A 19,565-nucleotide genomic window follows, 5' to 3' on the forward strand; every position below is an offset into this window, starting at 1 on the left:
CTTCCTTCCTTCCTTCTTTCCCTCCTCCCTTCCTTCCCTCCTCCCTTCCTTCTGAAATTAGCTATACATTCTCAATAAATGGGGAAGTTTGGGTGGCCAGCAGGAAGGTTCTGAGGTGCTGTGTCTTTTGTCCCTATGGGAGTTGGTTTTGATGAGTTTCTGGCTTCCTGATCCACCATAGATATGCAGCGTAATGAAGAAATCAAACAAGAATTAAACTGAAGTTACTTGCTGTGATTTATTTTTTCGATTCTCGACAAAATATTAAACCCTGTAGGCAGATTTCTGAACGGAGGGAAAAAGGTCTATGCAATTATTTTCTTATCCCTGAAATCACATGAACAGCACTTTCCTGCCTCATTTATAATAAATCTTTAGTGAGTTAATCCCATTGCTCCAGTAATTCCACAGCCAACACTCTTCAGAACATGTAGCCATTCGAAGAAGAAAAACATGGAACGGTCAAGAGGCCTCTGACGCTTACCCCAATTGTGCCTTCTTGAGATGGGCCACTCTGGTGGTAGTTACTCAGTGGAGGTTTCCACTGTGTAAAATGTCATAAAATAGGGCTCCTGAGAGCAGCCATTATCACTTATTGGTTAACATCACAGATTTTTTAAATCCCAGTTGCATTGGAGCCATGAAAAAAAAGCTTTCATCTGTAAAATCTAGTTTCCCTTTGTTATTAAAATAAATGAAGCCATTAGACAAAATATGTGCATGTAATAGTCAAGTCCATCATTTGGCATCATCAAAATGATGGAATTTTGCATTTTTATCCATCAGTGCTGCCATCTTAGATGTGAGGTGCAGATCCAAACGTGCGGGGGATTTCTGAAACTTTATGTCCTACTACATGTATTTCTCTCCTTAGTTGGCTTATTTATATATTTATATGGACCTCCTTAAGTAAAAACTAGAATTCTGTTTAAAAAAGGCTAAAAGAATGACAGCACTTCCCACCCACTGTCCCCCTCTCCCTCCCCTCCAGCACATCCTGTGACCAAATTAATTAATCGTAACTATTGATGAGCTCATATTGTGAGCGAGCTGGAATTGAAATAATTTCCAAATACTTTATTTCCAAAGGTTTGTTTTTAATTACAGCGGCATTTGGTTGGCATGCAAGGGCGAGTTCTCACTCTTGATCTATCCTAGCTATAGCCCAGGCCAAAAGATTCTCCACTCCCTTTTCTCGAGAGCACACTTTTCTGCCAAATGTGGCGCTCATCCCCTGCCAAGGAAGGTGGGCAAATTGCCACTTCTGACTTCCAGCCACCAAAAGACAAAGGCTCTCAACATCCCTAAGTCCAGTGAGCCAGAATGGGCCTCACACCTTGAAGGTTCTGGATTATTGATTTTTTTTTTCCTCCAAAGACTTTATAATATGGAATATTTTCTCAGTGCCTCCGTCAGCCCCCAAGGGTGATTTAGGCACTTACAGGAGTGTGTGAACCCTCGAAGGCCACTGGAGGGTCATTTAAGTGTCCTCACTCATCTGTCTGAGGCCTGAGCGCATCTCCACACTGTCAATCTGGCATCCTGTATCTTGCTTTTTCAGCCTTCTCTTTTTTACGCTCTTCAAGGAAGAACGGAGTAATTATTTATTTACCTCAGTGAAGCTCAGATAAATCCAAGAGGGGTAATAGCTGAGTGTCAACCATCTGATAGGGAAAACATAACCTCTTTTCCTTTTAGCAGGACCAGCCCTATGAATCGTGGAGAATGTACATATTCTCCACGTAAACTGTGCAAATTGAAAATGCAGAGCTTCTTTAAAAACTATGAAGAATTTAAAAAAGAAAGAAAGAAAGAAAGAAAGAAAGAAAGAAAGAAAGAAGGAAGGAAGGAAAAGAAAGAAAAAGAAAGAAAGAAAGAAAGAAAGAAAGAAAGAAAGAAAGAAAGAAAGAAAAGAAAGAAAATGGGGGCACCTGGGTGGCACAGTCAGTTGAGCATCTGATTCTTGATTTCTGCTCAGGTTGTGATCTCAGGGTCGTGACTCAAGCCCCAAGAAGGGCTCTGTGCTGGCCAGGGAGTCTTCTTAGGATTCTCTCTCTTCCTCTGCCTCTGCCCCTCTTGCTTGTGCACATGCGTGCACTCTCTCTCTCTCTCTCTTTCTAAAATAGATAAATAAATCTTTTTTAAAAATTAAAATAAATTAAAATTTAAAAATCACAATTATGAAGAATTTTGAGCTGGTAATAGCCACACATTAAACCAGGAGTGGGACCCTTCTATGTGGGGGCCCTGTGTGATTGCCTTTGAAGGTGGCCCTGCCTTTAGATATTTTGGAAGTGAGTTTGTCCAAATAAAGATAATTGCAGAAAAACATTAAAACCTAATTTAAATTCTAAGGGGGGGAGGAGACTGATTTAGCTCCAGGGGAGAAAACCACTAGAATTACCTAATCTGACCTTTTTTTGCAACAAATTGCAAATTATGTATGTTTTATGTGTATTTCCATGGATTAGCCCAACCTTTAGGGTCATCACCAACTCAGTTACTATCTACTAAGCACTAGATATACGCTACGCACTCTGCTGGGCAATTTGACGTATGTTGTCTCATCCGATGGCCGCCAGTTTTGTCATGCTTGTTTGACCAACAGGGAAGCTGAGGCTCCTAGGACTGGAATGCTTTGATCAAGCTCACACAGTTCGTGTGGGTCCCAGGACTTAACTTCCAGCTATTTAACTAAATCAGTATACCTAACTGCCCCTCTGGAAACCAGTAACTCTTAAAATGTTTTCCTTTTGTCAATGTGTAACTATGTCACCAAAGCAGAAATGGGCCTAATGATCACTCTCCTATGCTCCATGGGTTACACATGGGTCTAAGTTCTCTTAGAAAGTGACTTAGGAAGGGGCAGTTAGGCCTCTTGTGTGTGTAATTAGCATCCTGTGTCACACGTGAAATGGCAAAGAAAGACACAATCAATAAAACAAAACCTTCTAGCTGTTCCAAAGAGGAGCACACTTCCTACCTCTTGGGTAAGGCTATTTCTTTCCCAGAAAAGCCTGCTCTGGAAGGGCCAAATCCCAGTTGGATCACTTACATAAGTTTTATTCGAAATGATGCCACCCAATTTGAAAGGTATTCTCTTTTGTCTGGTGTTAGCCTGTGCTCTTGGTTCCATCCTGCATAGAGAACGATGCCCATTTACTCATTAAAACAGAGGCCGGGGCCACTGACTCACAGTAGATTTCTGACAGATGTGGTTGCAGCTATTTTATCATCAACAAGGTACACTTTGAGCTTTGGTAGAGTGTAAGGGCGATGAGATGGAATTCCAGGAGGCTGGGCTCCAGGTCCAAGAGCTACAACTTCCTGGCCATGTCACCTGCCAGGTGTGCACTGGGAGTCTTGTGTTTTTCTCGTATATGATGGAGGCAACGACGCTTATCTGTCCTTCCAGACATGCCCGATAATTGTAAGGCTCAAATGTGGTAAAATATAATGAAAAGCCTTTGAAGATGTAAAGTGTAAAGGGATCCCCCAAACTCAAAGTCTTAAACCAAAGTTTGAGCCTTTGCATTGCTCAAGTCATTGTGTTTTATGTGTATTTCCATGGATTAGCCCAACCTTTAGGGTCATCACCAACTCAGTTACTGTCTACTAAGCACTAGATATACGCTACGCACTCTGCTGAGCAATTTGACGTATGTTGTCTCATACGACGGCCGCCAGTTTTGTCATGCTCATTTGACCAACAGGGAAGCTGAGGCTCCTAGGACTGGAATGCTTTGATCAAGTCAGCTTTCATTGAATACCTTTATTTCTGCCAACTCTGTCTTATAATGTTGTTGATGGCAGGTCCGGCTCTTTCTCCCACCCACCTAAGATGTTCCATGAACTTCTCTGAGATCTGTGAGAACCGTCCCCACCCCCCAAAATACGCCCGCAGCATGCTAGCATGTCCCTGTCCCGTTAGATTGGACAACCGAGAAAATATAATTCGTGCACAAATATGGGGGATCTGCCCCAATTTTGACTAAGACTCTTCCCTGTTGTATAATCTACTCTGGAGACAGGCAGGGACTTCACATCAGTCAATGCTTTGGGAAGTTAAAAAGGGTTTGCTTAAGAAGGTTCATAAAGATAAAGGTAATCTTATTACTAAAACAATTTGAAGTTTTTAGGGTGTTTTTTTTTTTTTTCCTTAAGGGGAAATTCTCTTTAGTTTGATTGTAAGATAAGAGTTTTGTTGTTAACCAAGATAAAGTATAGTGCTGAATAATCTCTTAAATTAAAAATTGAAGTGTATGTTACAGAGAATAGACATAATTAAATAGCTCAGACTACAATGGGTGAAGAGAAAAGAGTTTTCATGAAAATTAGCTTAGTAAAGGTAAATTGCATTTGAATCTTAACTTCAGATCTGGGTGCGCTGCTATTTGGCATATGTTGAATTGATAATGCCTGTGTGTTAAAGAATTCTGATTGTTTCTTTTGCCTCTCTCACAGCTTATAAAAATGCAAGCAGACCCACCTAATGAATATTAATAGGAATGATGTCTAGATAACACATAAACCCCCTGGATCTGTGGACTTTGGATGGAGTAGTCAGAGAGGATTTCTGTGGCTTTATTTAATACCAAATTTACATACTTTTAAAGAATAAACATCATCTTAATATTTTAATATCAATATTCCAAAGTGGAGATTTTAGTGAAATAAAAAGCTTAGTTTTCCTTCCCTGAACATATTCACCAAGGTCTACATTTTAAGAGACAGGAAACTGTTAGCTAAAAAAGAAATTAACTTAATCCCCCTTCATTAAGTTCCAGTCTTTTTTTGTTACTTAGAGACAAGTAATAATTATACCCGCAGCAATGCAAAGCATGTTTTACACTTTTGTTATACAAAAGAACTGCAGTTGTTAAGGTGACAGCAAAAGAAAATGAGAACATTGATAAATACTGATATATATATATATATTTTTTCCCCCTAAATCTTCCCTGACTCTTGAAAGTAAATCTCACTCAGGTGTCTGAGTGGCATTTTAATTCATTAACAGCAAAAATTACACATGTGATTTTAGAAGATGTCAATCAAGTAGCTAAACAATATTTTCCCGGCTAAGGTTATAAACACAGCAGCTAAGTGGGTGGAAGAGATCGAAAATGACTATACGTCTCGGTTCTTTTAGCAAGCATAAAAGGTGGGTATTTTGTTTTCAAGCTGGTATTTTTGGGGGGGTGGAACTTTTAGCACATACACAGTAAATCTCAGCAGTGTATATTATTTGAAGCACATGTGCTCTCTCTCTCTCTCTCTTGCTCTCTCCCCCCCCCCACTTCTCTTTGACATTTGAAAAGACTTTTAAAATTTTAGCTTTACAAAAGGAGGGGGGAATCATTAAAATGTAGTTTGTACCATTAGATTCCATTATTTGTCATCTTTATGGCTGTTCTATAGTTTTCCCCGCACCTTTAATGGTAAGCTTGGTCAGGAGAGGTGAGCGGGAATGTGCACATCCTTGGCTGCGGAGCTGCTGACAGTGTCTGCTAGCTGGGCTTCCATCCACGTCCCTGTAGATTTTAATGTCCCCACAGACTGCTGGCAGCCTGCTTCCAGCTGTGGCAGGCATGATGCAGTGAATTGCTTTTGAATGTTCTTTACTCAAATAGGCAGTAATTACAAGCTTAAAGAGGTTTAGTGGTCCAGTAAACTACATAATCACCCCTGAATTAGCCCGGGCTCATCAGTCGCAGTCCAGCAAGCTCGAGGCTGCTGTTTGTATGCAGCCTTGATCACATAGCAACCTGATCAGCAGGTGTGGAACAGCCAGCGTCCCCCATAAACACAACTGTCTACTGGGGACAATGATCTCTAATGAGATGAGGCTACACCATCACTGTAATTTAAGTGGGAAAATTAGCACGAAGAATGAGAACCGGTTCCAGGGGTCTTTAGTCATATTGGGAGCGGCACGAAGCCTTCCTCTCGCTCTCCCTCTCTCTCCCCGTCTCTATACTCCGACTCTCAAAAATCTCCTCAGCAGATACACCATTTGTGCTTCTACCTTATGGACGCTTTCTCCTTTACGCACGGATTTTTCCTGGATGTTTCATGCCGGACGGGGCATCCGTAAGAGCAATAATGATCACTGATTACCGTCAACAGACTCATTCCGAATATGGTGTCATTGTGTCTCATCCTCCTTGTCTTTTCCCTTAATGGTTTTGAAACCTCTTTACTTTTATCTTATTTATTTATTTATTTATTTATTTATTTATTTATTTATTTATTTATTTATTTATTTTTGGTGTTTTTAAAGTGGAAAAGTGTTCTTCAGGTTGGGGATAGGTCTGCTCTTAGCTGGCATGCTCTCTGAAAGAGTAGAGATGAGCTGCATGTGGATTGGAAAAGATCCTCACTTCCTTGGAGTTTATTACAATAATAATAAAAAAAATCGGTGGTGAAATTCTTTCCCTCCCCCGCCCCCGCCCATTAGAAAAATGGCCCAGGATGGTGTGCCATTGTTTCGTTTTATCTTTATGTCAGGGTGACATTCTTGGGAAAGTGGTCTCCTTTATCCTTCCTTCAGGCCTGTGCTGAGCTCCAGAAGATGGAGAACTTGAATTTCATCACCTCCCAGTGTGAGTGGGAAGGGAACTTTTGTGACAAATAAGCCCGATGAGAACAGCATTGGGTGGATTCTGGAGAAACTTTGGGGGGAAATTATAGTTAAGAAAGACTTACTAGGATAACCCAATAATTAGGAGCGTGGGCTGCAGAACTAGACTGCCTAGGGCTCCATCCACGTTGCAAGTAGGAGACGCCATGCCTCAGCTTCCTCATCCCTTACATAAAGGAAAAAACACCTCGTAGGCTTGTTATACGGATTAAATGAGTGACTACTTGCAAACCACTGAGAACATTGCCTAGCACGGAGTAAGCACTATGTAGACATCACTTAAAGTAAATAAAAGCAGCACTGGTTTGGGATTTATAGGACTGAGTGAGAAGGATGCGTACTTATTGAGAGAAGGCTGCTGGTTTTCTGGTGTTTACCTGAAGCCATCTACTTATAAATGCTGGTTGAGGCATTGTGGGTGTCTCTGACTTCAATCGCACTCGTTCATTCATACAACAAATATTTATTGGGCACACAGAATTGTGAGCTACCCGCACCGTGAATGAGAATAGCATTTGTATGTTTTTATAGGTGACCTCCTAAAATGTAATGATTTCCACATGTAATTTGACTCACCTTTGATTAAGAATCACATAAGGAATGAAAGGAATTAGGAAAAAGACCTCACAAACCCCCAAACAGACACAACAACTTATTTCAAAGCAGACAATTAAAAAAAAGAAAAAAGAAAAAAGAAAAAAAAAATAAAAAAAAAAGAAAAAAAAAAAAAAAGAAAAAAAAATAAAAAAAAAAAGATTTTATTTATTTATTTGAGAGAGAGAAAGAGAAAGAGGGAGCAGGGGAGAGCGGCAGAGGGAGAAGCAGACTCTCCCAGGAGCAGGGAGCCCGACACGGGGCTCGATCCCAGGACCCGGGGATCGTGACCTGAGAGCACAAGGCTGACGCTTCACCCACTGAGCCGCCCAGGTGCCCCCAAAGCAGACACTTTAAGGTATATTGTCGTGGGGTCATATGGAATAGCAGGCATTCCTTGTGCACAGGGCACCCTCGGCCCTGTATCCATAAGCCATGTTACAGACACGAATAAAGTGAGAGATGTACTCGTTCCACTGAGTTTTGTATCTTGTAGCCAAATCTATGATCACTTCCATTAATAGGACAGAGTTGTAGAAAGAAAAGACACAGACACACCTGAGTATAATAGCTTGGTCATAACGTAGTGATCATCCTGTACATTCACTCATCCTGGAGGAGTGGGACTGCTGCACTGTCACTTAAAATACAGAATAGTGGGGCCCCCCGGGGGGCTCAGCAGTTGAGTGCCTGCCTTCCGCTCAGGGCATGACCCCGGGGTCTCAGGATTGAGTCCCACGTTGGGCTCCCTGTGTGGAGCCTGCTTCTCCCTCTGCCTGTGTCTCTGCCTCTCTCTCTGGGTCTCTCATGAATAAATAAATAAAATCTTTAAAGATAGGTAGATAGATATATAGATATATAGATAGATAGATAGATAGATAGATAGATGATAGATAAAATACAGGGTAGTTTGGGAGTGACTCTTCCCAGCTTGCACATCCCACCACATTGGTGGCGACCAAGTTTCAGATCCCAGCTCTACTTCCGACCAGCTGTGCGCTTGAGAACGTCATCCATGCGTTCTGTGCCCGAGTCTCCCCATCTGTGAAATGGGCATAATAGTTGTGCCTGCCTCCTGAGGTTAGGAAGGATCACGTGTAAAACATTTGGAACAGAGCCGTGCACATCCTCAGTCCCTAATTCCTGTTATCATTACGGCTTCTCTTACTGCTGAGCTATTCAACAAAGTCCCTTCGGATGGATGCTGGAGGGAACACGTGGGATAAGGTTGTGGGGAGTTCCCTTTCACCCCAGGGCTCCAGCTCCGCCCCTCAGTGTTTGCCTCCGGGGCAGAGGCAGTGGGCTCATGGGCGGGGGCGGTGAGTGGCCGAAAAGCAGCTCTCTCCTGGTTCACAGCTGTTGGAATGCAGAGAAGCCTTCGGTCACTGTTGGCCACAGTTAAGAACTTAGGTCATCCCAGGGCATGACCCCGGGGTCCTGGGATCGAGTCCCACATTGGGCTCCCCGCCGGGAGCCTGCTTCTCCCTCTGCCTGTGTCTCTGCCTCTGTGTGTCTCTCATGAATAAATAAAGAAAATCTTAAAAAAAAAAAAAAAAAGAACTTAGTTCATGCTCCATTATGTATTTGGTTTTAAGATATAGCTTCAAAATAGGGGATGGAGACTGGGACGGGACATCCGTGGGAGTACAGCCAGGTGGAAAAACTCAGGGGAGGGCAGACCTGGCCCGAGAACTAAGTTGCCGAGAGCGATGGTGCATGTGTGTGTGCGTGTGTGTGTGTGTGTTTGACCCAGCCAAACCTCAGCTTCCGCACCTGTGAAATGGAGCCAAGCGTAGTCCCCACTCATCGGCGTTGCCAAGAGCGCAGACATGACCCATGTAACGTGTCCGTCCTTCCTACAAACAGTAAGAGCTCAAATGAGCTGTGATTTAAAATGATTCGAAGGGGGCCCAAAAATGAACCACGACTTTTCTCCCCATCCCCCGCCAAACCCCCTGCTCCTCCCACTATGTTTTTCTTTCTTTTTTAAAAAAATTTTTATTTGAGAGAGAGAGAGAGAGAGAGAGAGTGAGCACAGCAGGGGGAGGGGCAGAGGGAGAAGCAGACTCCCTGCTGAGTAGGGTGCGGCATATGGGGCTGGATCCCAGGACCTGGGATCATGACCCGAGCCAAAGGCAGATGCTTACCAAGACTGAGCCACCCAGGCGCCCCCCACCATGTTTTTCTTATTGGCCTTTTTGTGTTTCCTTTTATAGCCATGGTCTTCTACCAAGAGAATCAATATTCAGGGAGTTCATTAATAATCATAACTATTCAAAATAATTTTAGCACTCTTCATGAATTTTAATACTTTTAGGAGGAGGGTATAAGTAATTGCTAATTTACAGTCTAAATTTTATGCTTTAATGCATATCCTTAAAAATCCTCCCGAAACATATATATAGAGAGACATATAGCTACTAGGGAATAGATCTAAAACATTGTCACTGTTGTAGAATTGCAAGCAACTTAAAAAAAAAAATCCTCTGTGCGAAGGACTGTGAAATCCCAAATATATAAGCATTTGGGGTTTTTGTTGTTGTTTAGTGTTTTGATTTTATAGTTATTTGATGTTTACAAGAAAGTAAAAGGTCAGCGAGATGAGACAGGCAAGGTAGTGGCCTCTGGGCCTCTTACAGTGGACTGGAAAGCAACGTTTTCGATGCCGTGTGTCATCCAGGTAGCCTCATCAGTGCAAAAGTAAAGGTCGCTGTGAAATATCTTCCAACTTTTCCTTCCCCGCTTCTGCCATTTCCACGAGATGATAAGATGGAGTTTGGAGATTCCCACCTGACTTCCCCACTTGCCTCGCCCCACCAGCAACTTCTGACAGCTGCTCCTGGAGAGACAAGAAATCAGAGGGGCTGTCTGGAAAAATGGCTTGACGAGGCTTCAAGAGAAAGCCAGGGCGAGCAATCAGTGGCGCACCTTTCATCGGAGGCGCGTTGGTGGAGAATTAAAAAAGCAGGTCGAAGTCCTGTGACTTCGCTGATGATGCTCCAAACACTCTTGGCTTCTTAGCCAGTCCCGGGCAGCAGCACCGGTTCTTCTTTTGATTCCAGCAAGAGTGAGGATGCAGGACTCCACTACTATGCATTCAGGCTATGTTCTTCCCACTGCACGATGCCCTGCTTTTGTAATGCAAATGGGAGGCACAAAGTGTCTCTTTGATAATGTGCAGTCAAAAGACAAAAAAGCATTCACTGAAACAGTAAAACTAATTCATAAAGCTGAAAGACAATAGGGAAGCATTATGGATTTTTTCTTTTTCTTTTTTTTTTAAGGAAAAAAGTATCCTGGATCAATGTAATTGTCACAGTGTAAGCTATTCATAGTCAATGCAGAAGGGGAACAGGGCTGCAAGTTTACTTAAAGTGGGAGAAGTTTCTGGAGGCCAGCAGAAATTCTATCAAGCAAATACAAATATATTTGGTTAGCAAGTCTCCGCCGCTGCTCTTCGGAGAGGTCAGATCTATAGCTATATAGCTAGTTGTTTTGATTTAGACCCACCGTGTTCCCTTAGTGTCAAAAACCCCATAGAAGTTTTAAAAGAACACAGAGATCTAATGGTTAAAAGCCATATGGTAGCTTTTTTTCTTCTTTTTTTTTTTTTTACTTTCAAGGGAGTATCTCTCCATCACATACCAGAGTTTAGCTCAAGGTCAACTTATATTAATGCATTAAACCTAGCTGTGGGGGAGGCAAAAGGGCTAGAGGAAGAAGAATAAAAGAAGTTCCAAAATTGTTCTTCCGACATGATTCAGCCAAGCGACAGAGAGCATCGCCTGGGTAAGGGACACATTGCACAGTCGCCGTCATTCGTCCTCTTAGACGGGCTCCCACGGTACCCAGGCCCATACCTTTTAAAGTATAGCATGTAACATTTTGCTTGGAAAATTGCTTCCACCTCTATTGCTTTGTTATAGCTGTTTCTGCAGTTTCGGTACAGAGGCAGTTGTGTGTCACAAGAAATTACTAATCTGAGGCTTGAGCAGGGGCAGCGTAGCCTTCCATTATCTCACCAGCGAGCTCTGTACAGGATTATTTTCAAATTTTCTGCGGCCATTACAATGTGCTGTTGGAGTGGGCGAGGCAGGGAGGGAGGGGAGGTTATTGAAACTCGGTTACCAGGGCAGATAAGATAAAGTTCATCACCGTCTTGGCATCCACCTTTGCAGTCAGGGGTGGAAAATTTGATGAAAGGCGTACATTTGGTCAAGGATATCGTTAAGATAGAAGACTGGACATTTTCCATCTGTGTGTGTCCCGAAGAGTTGGTTTTTTTTTTTTTTTTTCTTTCTTTCTTTTCTTTCTTTTGCCGCAGATGCTCATCTGCAACTGTCTGCTCGATTGTTTAAGTAAATAAGTGTCCTTCCAAGGTGCTGCAAACGTGCGAGCACCAGCTAGGCGGCCTCCCAACCCCCTGTCCCATCCCAACCTCAAGAAATAAGAATTGGAATTGCTCACAGGGATAACTTTCTTCAGCACGTTGCCATTTTCTTTCTGTCGCCTTCTATTCTTTGGGCTCCAGTGACAGTTCCGACTTCACTTTAGGTCTCCTTGGGCCGGTCTTTAACCACTTGGGCTACCCAGGCCCCACCCTCCAGGGAGCGGGCGATTCCTCGAAGGCCCTAGGCCGCAATCCCTGCTCCACTGGGCCATTATTCCGAGTCGCCCCGGAGAGCCAGCCATGCAGGAAGGGGGGGGTGGCACACTGTATTTCCGCAGGACAGGGGACTCTTACTCCCCGGGGAGGAGGAGTCAGAGCCGCGATTCTCGAAATCAGGATGCTCGTGTCGGGAGTTCCTCCTGCGGCTGGGGTTGCGCTGCCCCCAGGCCGCTTCTTTTCCCACGGAGCCCAGCGTGGCCCCTCTCCCCAGCGAGGCCAGTCTTGGACACGTGTGCAGGTTTAGGGCTGGAAGGGAGGGTCAGCTTTACCCTGACATAATCACTCTTTTATGGCTTTCACTCATTCCCGAGGTGTTAATGCAGATCAAATGGGAAACACTCGGGAAAGAACCCTTACAGCTACTGCCCTGCCTCGCTGTCCCGTCTCAATCGTTAATTCCGATTGTAAGATCTAAAGGTAATTTTGTTTGCTCTCTTAATGCGTTGCAGTTCTCCCAGTGGCCCCTGCATATCCTTTCTCAAATTCCCATCTTGATCAATTGTTTGCAAATAATTAAGCTTTTAAGAGATAATGGCATGAGGCTAATGTACACAACAAAGGCGAGGTCTCCTGTCACTACCTATTGGACTGTGGTCAAATTTGCTTTGATATCCCAAAGTGATTAGGTTGATTGGTGTATCTGGCAAGTGCAACCCCTCTTCCCTTCCTGAGCACCTACCGAGCTTTCTTAAACTAGTGTCCTTGCCGTTAACAGCAAAGGTGTTCAGGAGAACGGCCCGCGGTGACCTAGACTCTCCGTTGCAATGGTTTGGAATGAATTTCCCATTTTTCTTCCTAAAAAATGGCTCTTCTCTTCATCTCTTTTGTAAAATGATGTCTACCTTTGCCCCTCTTACAGCCTCACGCGCCCTGTGGGCATAACGCAACAGGATTTTGAATGTTGTTACAGCAGCCTTGCTCGTGGCAGGTTGGGTTTTTGTCAAGTCATTTTTTCTCTCAGTCTACAAAGGAATTACTCATACTGTCCACAAAAAGCTTATTTAGGGAAAGATGCATAGGATTTGAGATACTTAAAGATACGGGATTTCAGTTAAAAGCTTGCTTCTTTGTGAATTTTTGGCTGACTGTGGATTAGCTACCTGAAGTCATGGCTTTCATGTGATTCTAGCAATTATGGATTTTTTTTTTTTCAGGGAATTAAAAGTCTGTGGGACACCCAGGCCAAGAACTATGAGAAAAAGAAAGAATTCAATCTCTCTACCATAGACGAGGGTTTAGGGAATTTTGTTGACACCTTCTTCCCCACCCCACCCCCCCTTACCAACGACCAGATTATTGTGACATTTAATTTCATCCCAGGCTCATTCATTTCTATTAAAAAAAAATATATCCTGAATGACTAAGAATTGTTTAATGGAGACAGAGTGCTGGGTCTCCATAGCTTGAGGCTGCCTAGCAATTATGCTGCATGAAATTAGACACAGTTTGTTCCAATTACTTAAAATCAGATCACATGAAAAGTGACAGAGGGGGAAAAAAAAAGGCTAGAACTTTCTCATTTTATGATATTTAAATTATGAAATCAGAAACTGCATGATGTGAAGGAACACCCTAAACTTGCGCTGAAATTTTGAGGGCCATCGGTTGCTCTTTGAAGCTGTAATGATTCAGGTAATTTTAATGACCCAGAGAGAATTTCCCTGACACCACCTGCATAAATAAAACGTGAGTTCCATTTGCTTTGTAAGAATGGTTGTAAAACTTACTCACAAACAGGCATGCAGAAATACTCTTGAAAACACAGCACAAATAAACGACTGTGACAATTCTCAATTTTCAAAGCAACTAAAGGTAAATGGCATAAATATTAATTTTTATCCAGTTGTGGTCATAAGATTAAGACACAACTAACAAGACAGGGCAAAAGGTATTGCCATCCCGCCACGGTGAAGAGACACTGTTGACGTATTTATTAATTCTATTGAAAATCACGGAGCTTTCAACAGGACCTGAGACACCGTAAGCAAATTACAGAAGACGTTAGAGACCGGAAACGACTTGCCTGCGTGTCTACGACTCTATACGGCAAGGAGGGCCAACAACTGGGTGCTGAGGTTGGCATATCTCAAAATCAGGCTCTTAATGGGTAACCTTTAGCTTTGATGGATCTTAAGCTCCAGATGACCAAGTTGAGAATTAGAAAAGTTGTCCCGTGTTTGAAGTCTCAGAGCGAGTGAAGGGCAGCACCACGTATATCATCCGATAGGGTCGTGTAGACCATCTATAGCGTTCTCCGACTAGTGTAGACGTAGAACCTCTACATATCAAGCCTTACCTGTTCGTAGGCTGAGAGCTGCATGTGGTTCGCCTTGTGCGGCAAACCCTTGTGCAGCAGGAGCTTGTGTTTTAAACCCCAGGGCAGAGAATTGCTCTCAGCTCAGCATCCAGTCATGAGATGTTGTGTGTGATGAGTGGCTTTATGTCGAGCAGGGTGATTGTCACCTGTGGTCTTAGCCTATTATGAAGCTTATCTAGCGTCATTTGAGGAGTGGGTTGACATCACTTTAAGGAATGGAGTCGGGAAAGTAGCACCGTGGATCTCAAATCGGATTGTGCACACCTCCTGTGGGCTATCAATGTTGCATCCGAGTGGGGGGCGTCTGCGTGTCGTGGCCGGACGTCCTGCAGCCTCCTTCTCAGATTCACGAATATTCCCTGGTTTCCCGCCACGTGCCGGGAATGAACGAGAAAGTCACGGACTTGGGAGCCGCTCCGTGAGTGAGAAGAGCCCCAAGGGGCCCAACTCAGAAGAGCAGGTGCTTTCAGAGAGCGATGCTCGGGCCTTGGGGAAAATGGCAAAGACCCACGTGAGAGCCTTCAGGTGGGCGGGTGGGCGCCGCGTGGGTGAGGCTCGGCCTTCTGTGCGGGGATGAGAACGGGACGCTGGAGTGGGGACCAGGGTGGTGTGTGGGGAGAACAGGACGCAACAGCGTGGGGCTGGGGTGCACGGGAGGCTGCAGAGCCCCAGGCGTGCCAGGTTGATGTGTGGGAGAACAGGACGTGTTCTGTCCGGCAGTGTGGGGCTGGGGTGCACGGGAGGCCACGGAGCCCCGGGGGGGGTGCCGGGCTGGTGTATGGAGAGAACAGGACGCAGCAGCGTGGGACCGGGGTGCACAGGAGGCATGGGGCCGGGGTGCATGGGAGGCCGCAGAGCCCCAGGGGTGCCGGGCTGGTGTATGGGGAGAACAGGACGCAGCAGCGTGGGGCCGGGGTGCACAGAAGGCCACGGATCCCCAGGGTGGGGCCAGGTTGGTGTGTTTGGAAAACAGGAGGCAGCAGCATGGGGCCAGGGTGCACAGGAGGCTGTGGAGCCCCAGGGGTGCCGAGCTGGTGTGTGGGATGAACAGGACACAGCAGCATGGAGCCGGGGTGCACAGGAGGTGTGGGGCCAGGGTGGACAGGAGGCTTCGGAGCCCGGGGGGTGGACCAGGGTGGTGTGTGGGGAGAACAGGACGCAGCAGCATGGGGTGGGGGTGCACAGGAGGCCACGGAGCCCCGGGGGGTGGGGGGCGGCCTGGCTGGACAGTGGCCCGGACGGGCTGAGTAGGCAGAGAAGGAAGGTCAGGAAAGGCGCTGGCCACGTCTGTGGGTCGGGGTGAGGCTTCGACCCCAAAGGGAAGGGGAAACACCACCGAGACGTGGGCTGCCCCCCATGTCTTTCCCTGGCCAGTTTCCTCACCTGTGAGACGGGAGGGACAATAGATTCCATTTATGTGCCTCGAAGGGATATAATGGGGATTAATTACCGTCCTGTCTGTAATATACTTGGAGCTCTTTAGAGAAAGGCACTATATTCCATGAAAGCAAAGCCTTATTCTAATTGTGTATTTATTGATTAAGTGACAATCAAAGTCAATACTTATGGGAAAAATTGCTACCTCTCTGCTCCCCACAAACGAATCCCACGTGTACGGATACAGAACATATTTAAACTTACATATAAGAGCATTAAAGTGGTCATTAACGAGACTTCTTAGCATCTAATCAGACATTATTAATGAGATTAAAAGCCATGTTAATTAACATTCAATAGACCAGAATTTAGTTTCCAACGGCACAGATAGTTCAGTTGAGAGTTGAGGGTGCCCTCTCGCATTCACACGGGAATAGAGCGTTGACTATCGGAACGATTTTTGTCTTGGGAGAATTTATTGGGATGCGGTGTCTGAAGCAAGTCAACGTGTCCATCGACGGGTACCATGTCCCAGGCTCCAGAAATGTGTGCTTCAGATTCAGATATAGTTCATTACGGAACAAAAAGTTTTTATGCCAAAACCAATTTCAGTAGAATTCCAAACATTCTTTCAAGAGGGTATGAATTTCATTCTATTATCTAATCCTGTAATACTTTTTTATCCACTCTAACTCATGAGGAACATGGCCGGGCTTGTTCCTAGCATGCAAAATATGCTGGTCTTTGACCTCGTACTGGCCTGTGTTCAGAATCCCAGCATGTGTTGACATTCAGATATGGAAACCAACTTTGGTTGAATGTCATTTGTTTGCGTTTCAGAAGAGCTACAATGATCAGTGGTTAAAAAAAAAAAAAAAAATTACACCCACTTTAATTTTGATGTTTGCATCTGGCAATATGGTGTTTTGGAAGGGAAATGTCATGCTTAGCAAAGTGCTTCACTACCGGGGACCTCAGCTAAGGTGGTTGGTCCACATGGTTCAGCTTTAGGAGTCCGTGGCTCGACCAAAATAGTACACCAAGGTGATAATACTTCCATGTCATGGAAAAGGGCTTGTCCTTATTTTAATCCTATACAATACAGTGAAGATCATACTAAACTTCCTGTGTTTGCAACAAATAAACCTTTAAAGGATAAACTCAGTATCAAGGTTCTGCAAGTATCCTAAGTAGCTATTTATACACTTCACTAATCTTTGTAATTGGCTTGTCTTTTACTGCCATTAATTAGATGATGTAGTATTCCATTAATAAGAGGGACACACCTCAGCATTTTTACCTTTAATTATAGACTTCACTAGACACTTAGGCTATTGACAAAATAGCCTATATATTGCCTGAAATATATATATATATTTATATATTGCCTGAAATATATATATATTTATATATAAATATTTTATTTATATATAAAATAAATATATTTTTATTTATATGTAAAATATATATTTATATATAAAAGTATTTTATAATGGGGAAGTATAAATGCTTTTATATATACATATATATATATATATATATTTTTTTTTTTTACAGAGCATATGTGTTTATTATTGAATCCCTAGCCCCTAGCATTGCACCTGACATGTGATGTGCACTATACTATCTGCCCAAAGTATATGCGCACAGACTTACCTTTTTTGGTTCTCTTTCAGCATCCTTACCCTTCTGAAGAACAGAAAAAGCAGTTGGCACAAGACACAGGACTCACCATCCTTCAAGTGAACAATTGGTAAGTAATTTGGCTTTGCGTTTGCACACAATCTGCTTCCCCCTCTGGCAACCTGCAGCTAATGTTTTGCATTGAGAAGACACACCCAGTTGTTGCTGTTTTCCCTGGTGGCTTGCAGATCCAGAGGTGAAAATAAACGGTTGACTGATAGGTGAGAGCACTTGCCGGCCTGGGAGAAACCCGAGACACACACACACACACACACACACACGCACACACACACACCAACACTGCATTGCTTTCCATCCGAATCTTAGGCATAGTGTAAATAAGTCTTTAATTCACGTTCACCGTGGCTCCATAAATGGCTTTTTGCCACCCCCCCCCCCCCCCACCTTTAGGATAATCGATAGAAAGAATGGTATCATCCTATTTTCTGTGGAACAAGAAAATCCACCATCACATATCAGTCAGGTCTTAAATTCAGTGAATAACTAACTGCGGTTATTTTGTTGGGGCTGAGCATTCGAGGATAGTCTCCCGTTGCCTCCTATCTTCTGTTCCATGGAAAAAGAGATATTATTTATGTCTCCACTTTGAAGCTATTCAAAACCCGATGTATCTCCGGGCTGTGCAATACTGTTTCTAAATAAATGTGTGAATTCCTGATTTGGGGGAAGCTGAGATCCCGTACCAAGTACCGGCCAACAATCTTCTGACAACGTGCGGTGGTATGGCAATGAGGCTTTGGAGAAGTATGATTTATGACCCTTTGTGAGTGTGCTGAAAGCCAGGTTCATATAATCACCCGGAGCTAGTGTCATATTTGAAGGGTATCGAAATCCAATATCCTCTCAAACTAAGTGTATCTAATTAATTGTCCTAATATTTTTAGATTAGTGTTTATGATGGGGAAACCCTATCCTCTTTGAAGTAAAACCCAGAAAGGGCCCACAGCCTGGTTGGGGAAAGGGGAGAGCGGGGAATGCCAGTTGGCAGACAGAAGTATTTCTTTCTGTTCAATAAGTGTCAAAGATTAATATTACCGAATCTCTGATTACATGGCCTAATCCATTTTGGTGAATAAATTTGTTCTCGATGTCCATTGCACCTACATTAACAGACCCTTCTCTGTTAGAGAGCCTGGGAGCCTTTGGGAGAGATTCCAGATATATTAAACCCCATTACAGAAAATGTAATTTCTGTCAATATAATCCCATGTATTCTTCAATTTAGTATTTTAGAGATAACAAGCTACTTACAATATATTTGCCTTTGGAGGATTAATTCACAAAGTGCACTATCTGCAAGACACAGACAGACTCACATAAGCATAGCTTGTAAGGGTTATCAATTTCGACGACCTGACCGCAGCCTCGGGAGATCAATTTTTGCAGGCCTTTTTAGTCGAGTGGCTGGGGAGCCAAGGGGAGCCATACCGTCCCTCCAGGTGCCGCTGGGAGCGTGTCGCTGCCGAGGATTTGTGTCGGCCTGTGTACCCGCTCTTGTATCTTAATTCTCGAGACTGTTGATACTGTATATTTGCACTTAGGCTTCAGGTCCTCCTGGACGAAGTTTATAGGGTAGAGCATCAATTTTGTGTGCACGTCTGAATTCAGGTGTCTCTTCAAGGTTAAACCGATGGTGTGATTCCATTTTTATTTTACTTATTTATTTTTTTAAAATGTGGGGGGTTTTGGTGCGATTTTAATACAACGGAGGCGGCGCTAATGTTATTTCCCTGGGAAATGTTCCCATCGGAGGGCCACGGAGCGACAGGGCCAGCCCTGCTTAAGGAAGGCCCGAGCGCTGCCGCCAGGTGATGTGTCGCACTCGCCATCGCCATCGCCCTCCCCCTGGCCCTTCAGGGTGGCTAGCAAACTCCCAACTACACGTTGTTGCCGGAGCACAGATCCCCGTGCAACTTGCCTTCCTGAGGCGGACAAACTTGAGGGATCTTGCCTGCGGGTGCCTGGGCAGGCAGGCACTCCCGGGACACCAAACAGTATGCAGTTGTCACTCTCCTGGCTTCTGTGCGGTGGTCAGAAAGCAACTTCCTCTGTTTTGCAAGTAGAAGAGGAAAAAGGGACCTTAAAAGAGTCCTAACACTTTCCAAAGTTTTATATGCAGGCGTACCACAAGCGTCCCACTGACACTCGGTCCTGCGCAGGTGCGTGAACACAAACCACGTTTACATGATTCTGTGCTCACCTGGCGCTGTGTCCTGTCCCAGTGTCCTCGCTACTTCTGCACGCAGTAGGAAGTGGCTTTGGCT

General features: G+C 44.2%; 1 protein-coding gene across 4 annotated transcripts in view; it reads left to right on the forward strand.

Annotated features, from left to right (window-relative positions):
• Nucleotides 1–19,565, forward strand: part of MEIS1 (Meis homeobox 1) — a 137,506-nt gene that overhangs the window by 95,316 nt on the left and 22,625 nt on the right. For all 4 annotated transcript variants that reach the window (XM_072741273.1, XM_072741272.1, XM_072741270.1 and 1 more), the window contains one exon: nucleotides 17,274–17,350. In XM_072741273.1, the coding sequence (XP_072597374.1) occupies nucleotides 17,274–17,350 (77 nt within the window). The remainder of the gene's footprint in view (nucleotides 1–17,273; nucleotides 17,351–19,565) is intronic.

The sequence above is a fragment of the Vulpes vulpes genome, chromosome 16 (genome assembly GCF_048418805.1).
Source record: "Vulpes vulpes isolate BD-2025 chromosome 16, VulVul3, whole genome shotgun sequence".
Classification (NCBI taxonomy): Eukaryota; Metazoa; Chordata; class Mammalia; order Carnivora; family Canidae; genus Vulpes; species Vulpes vulpes.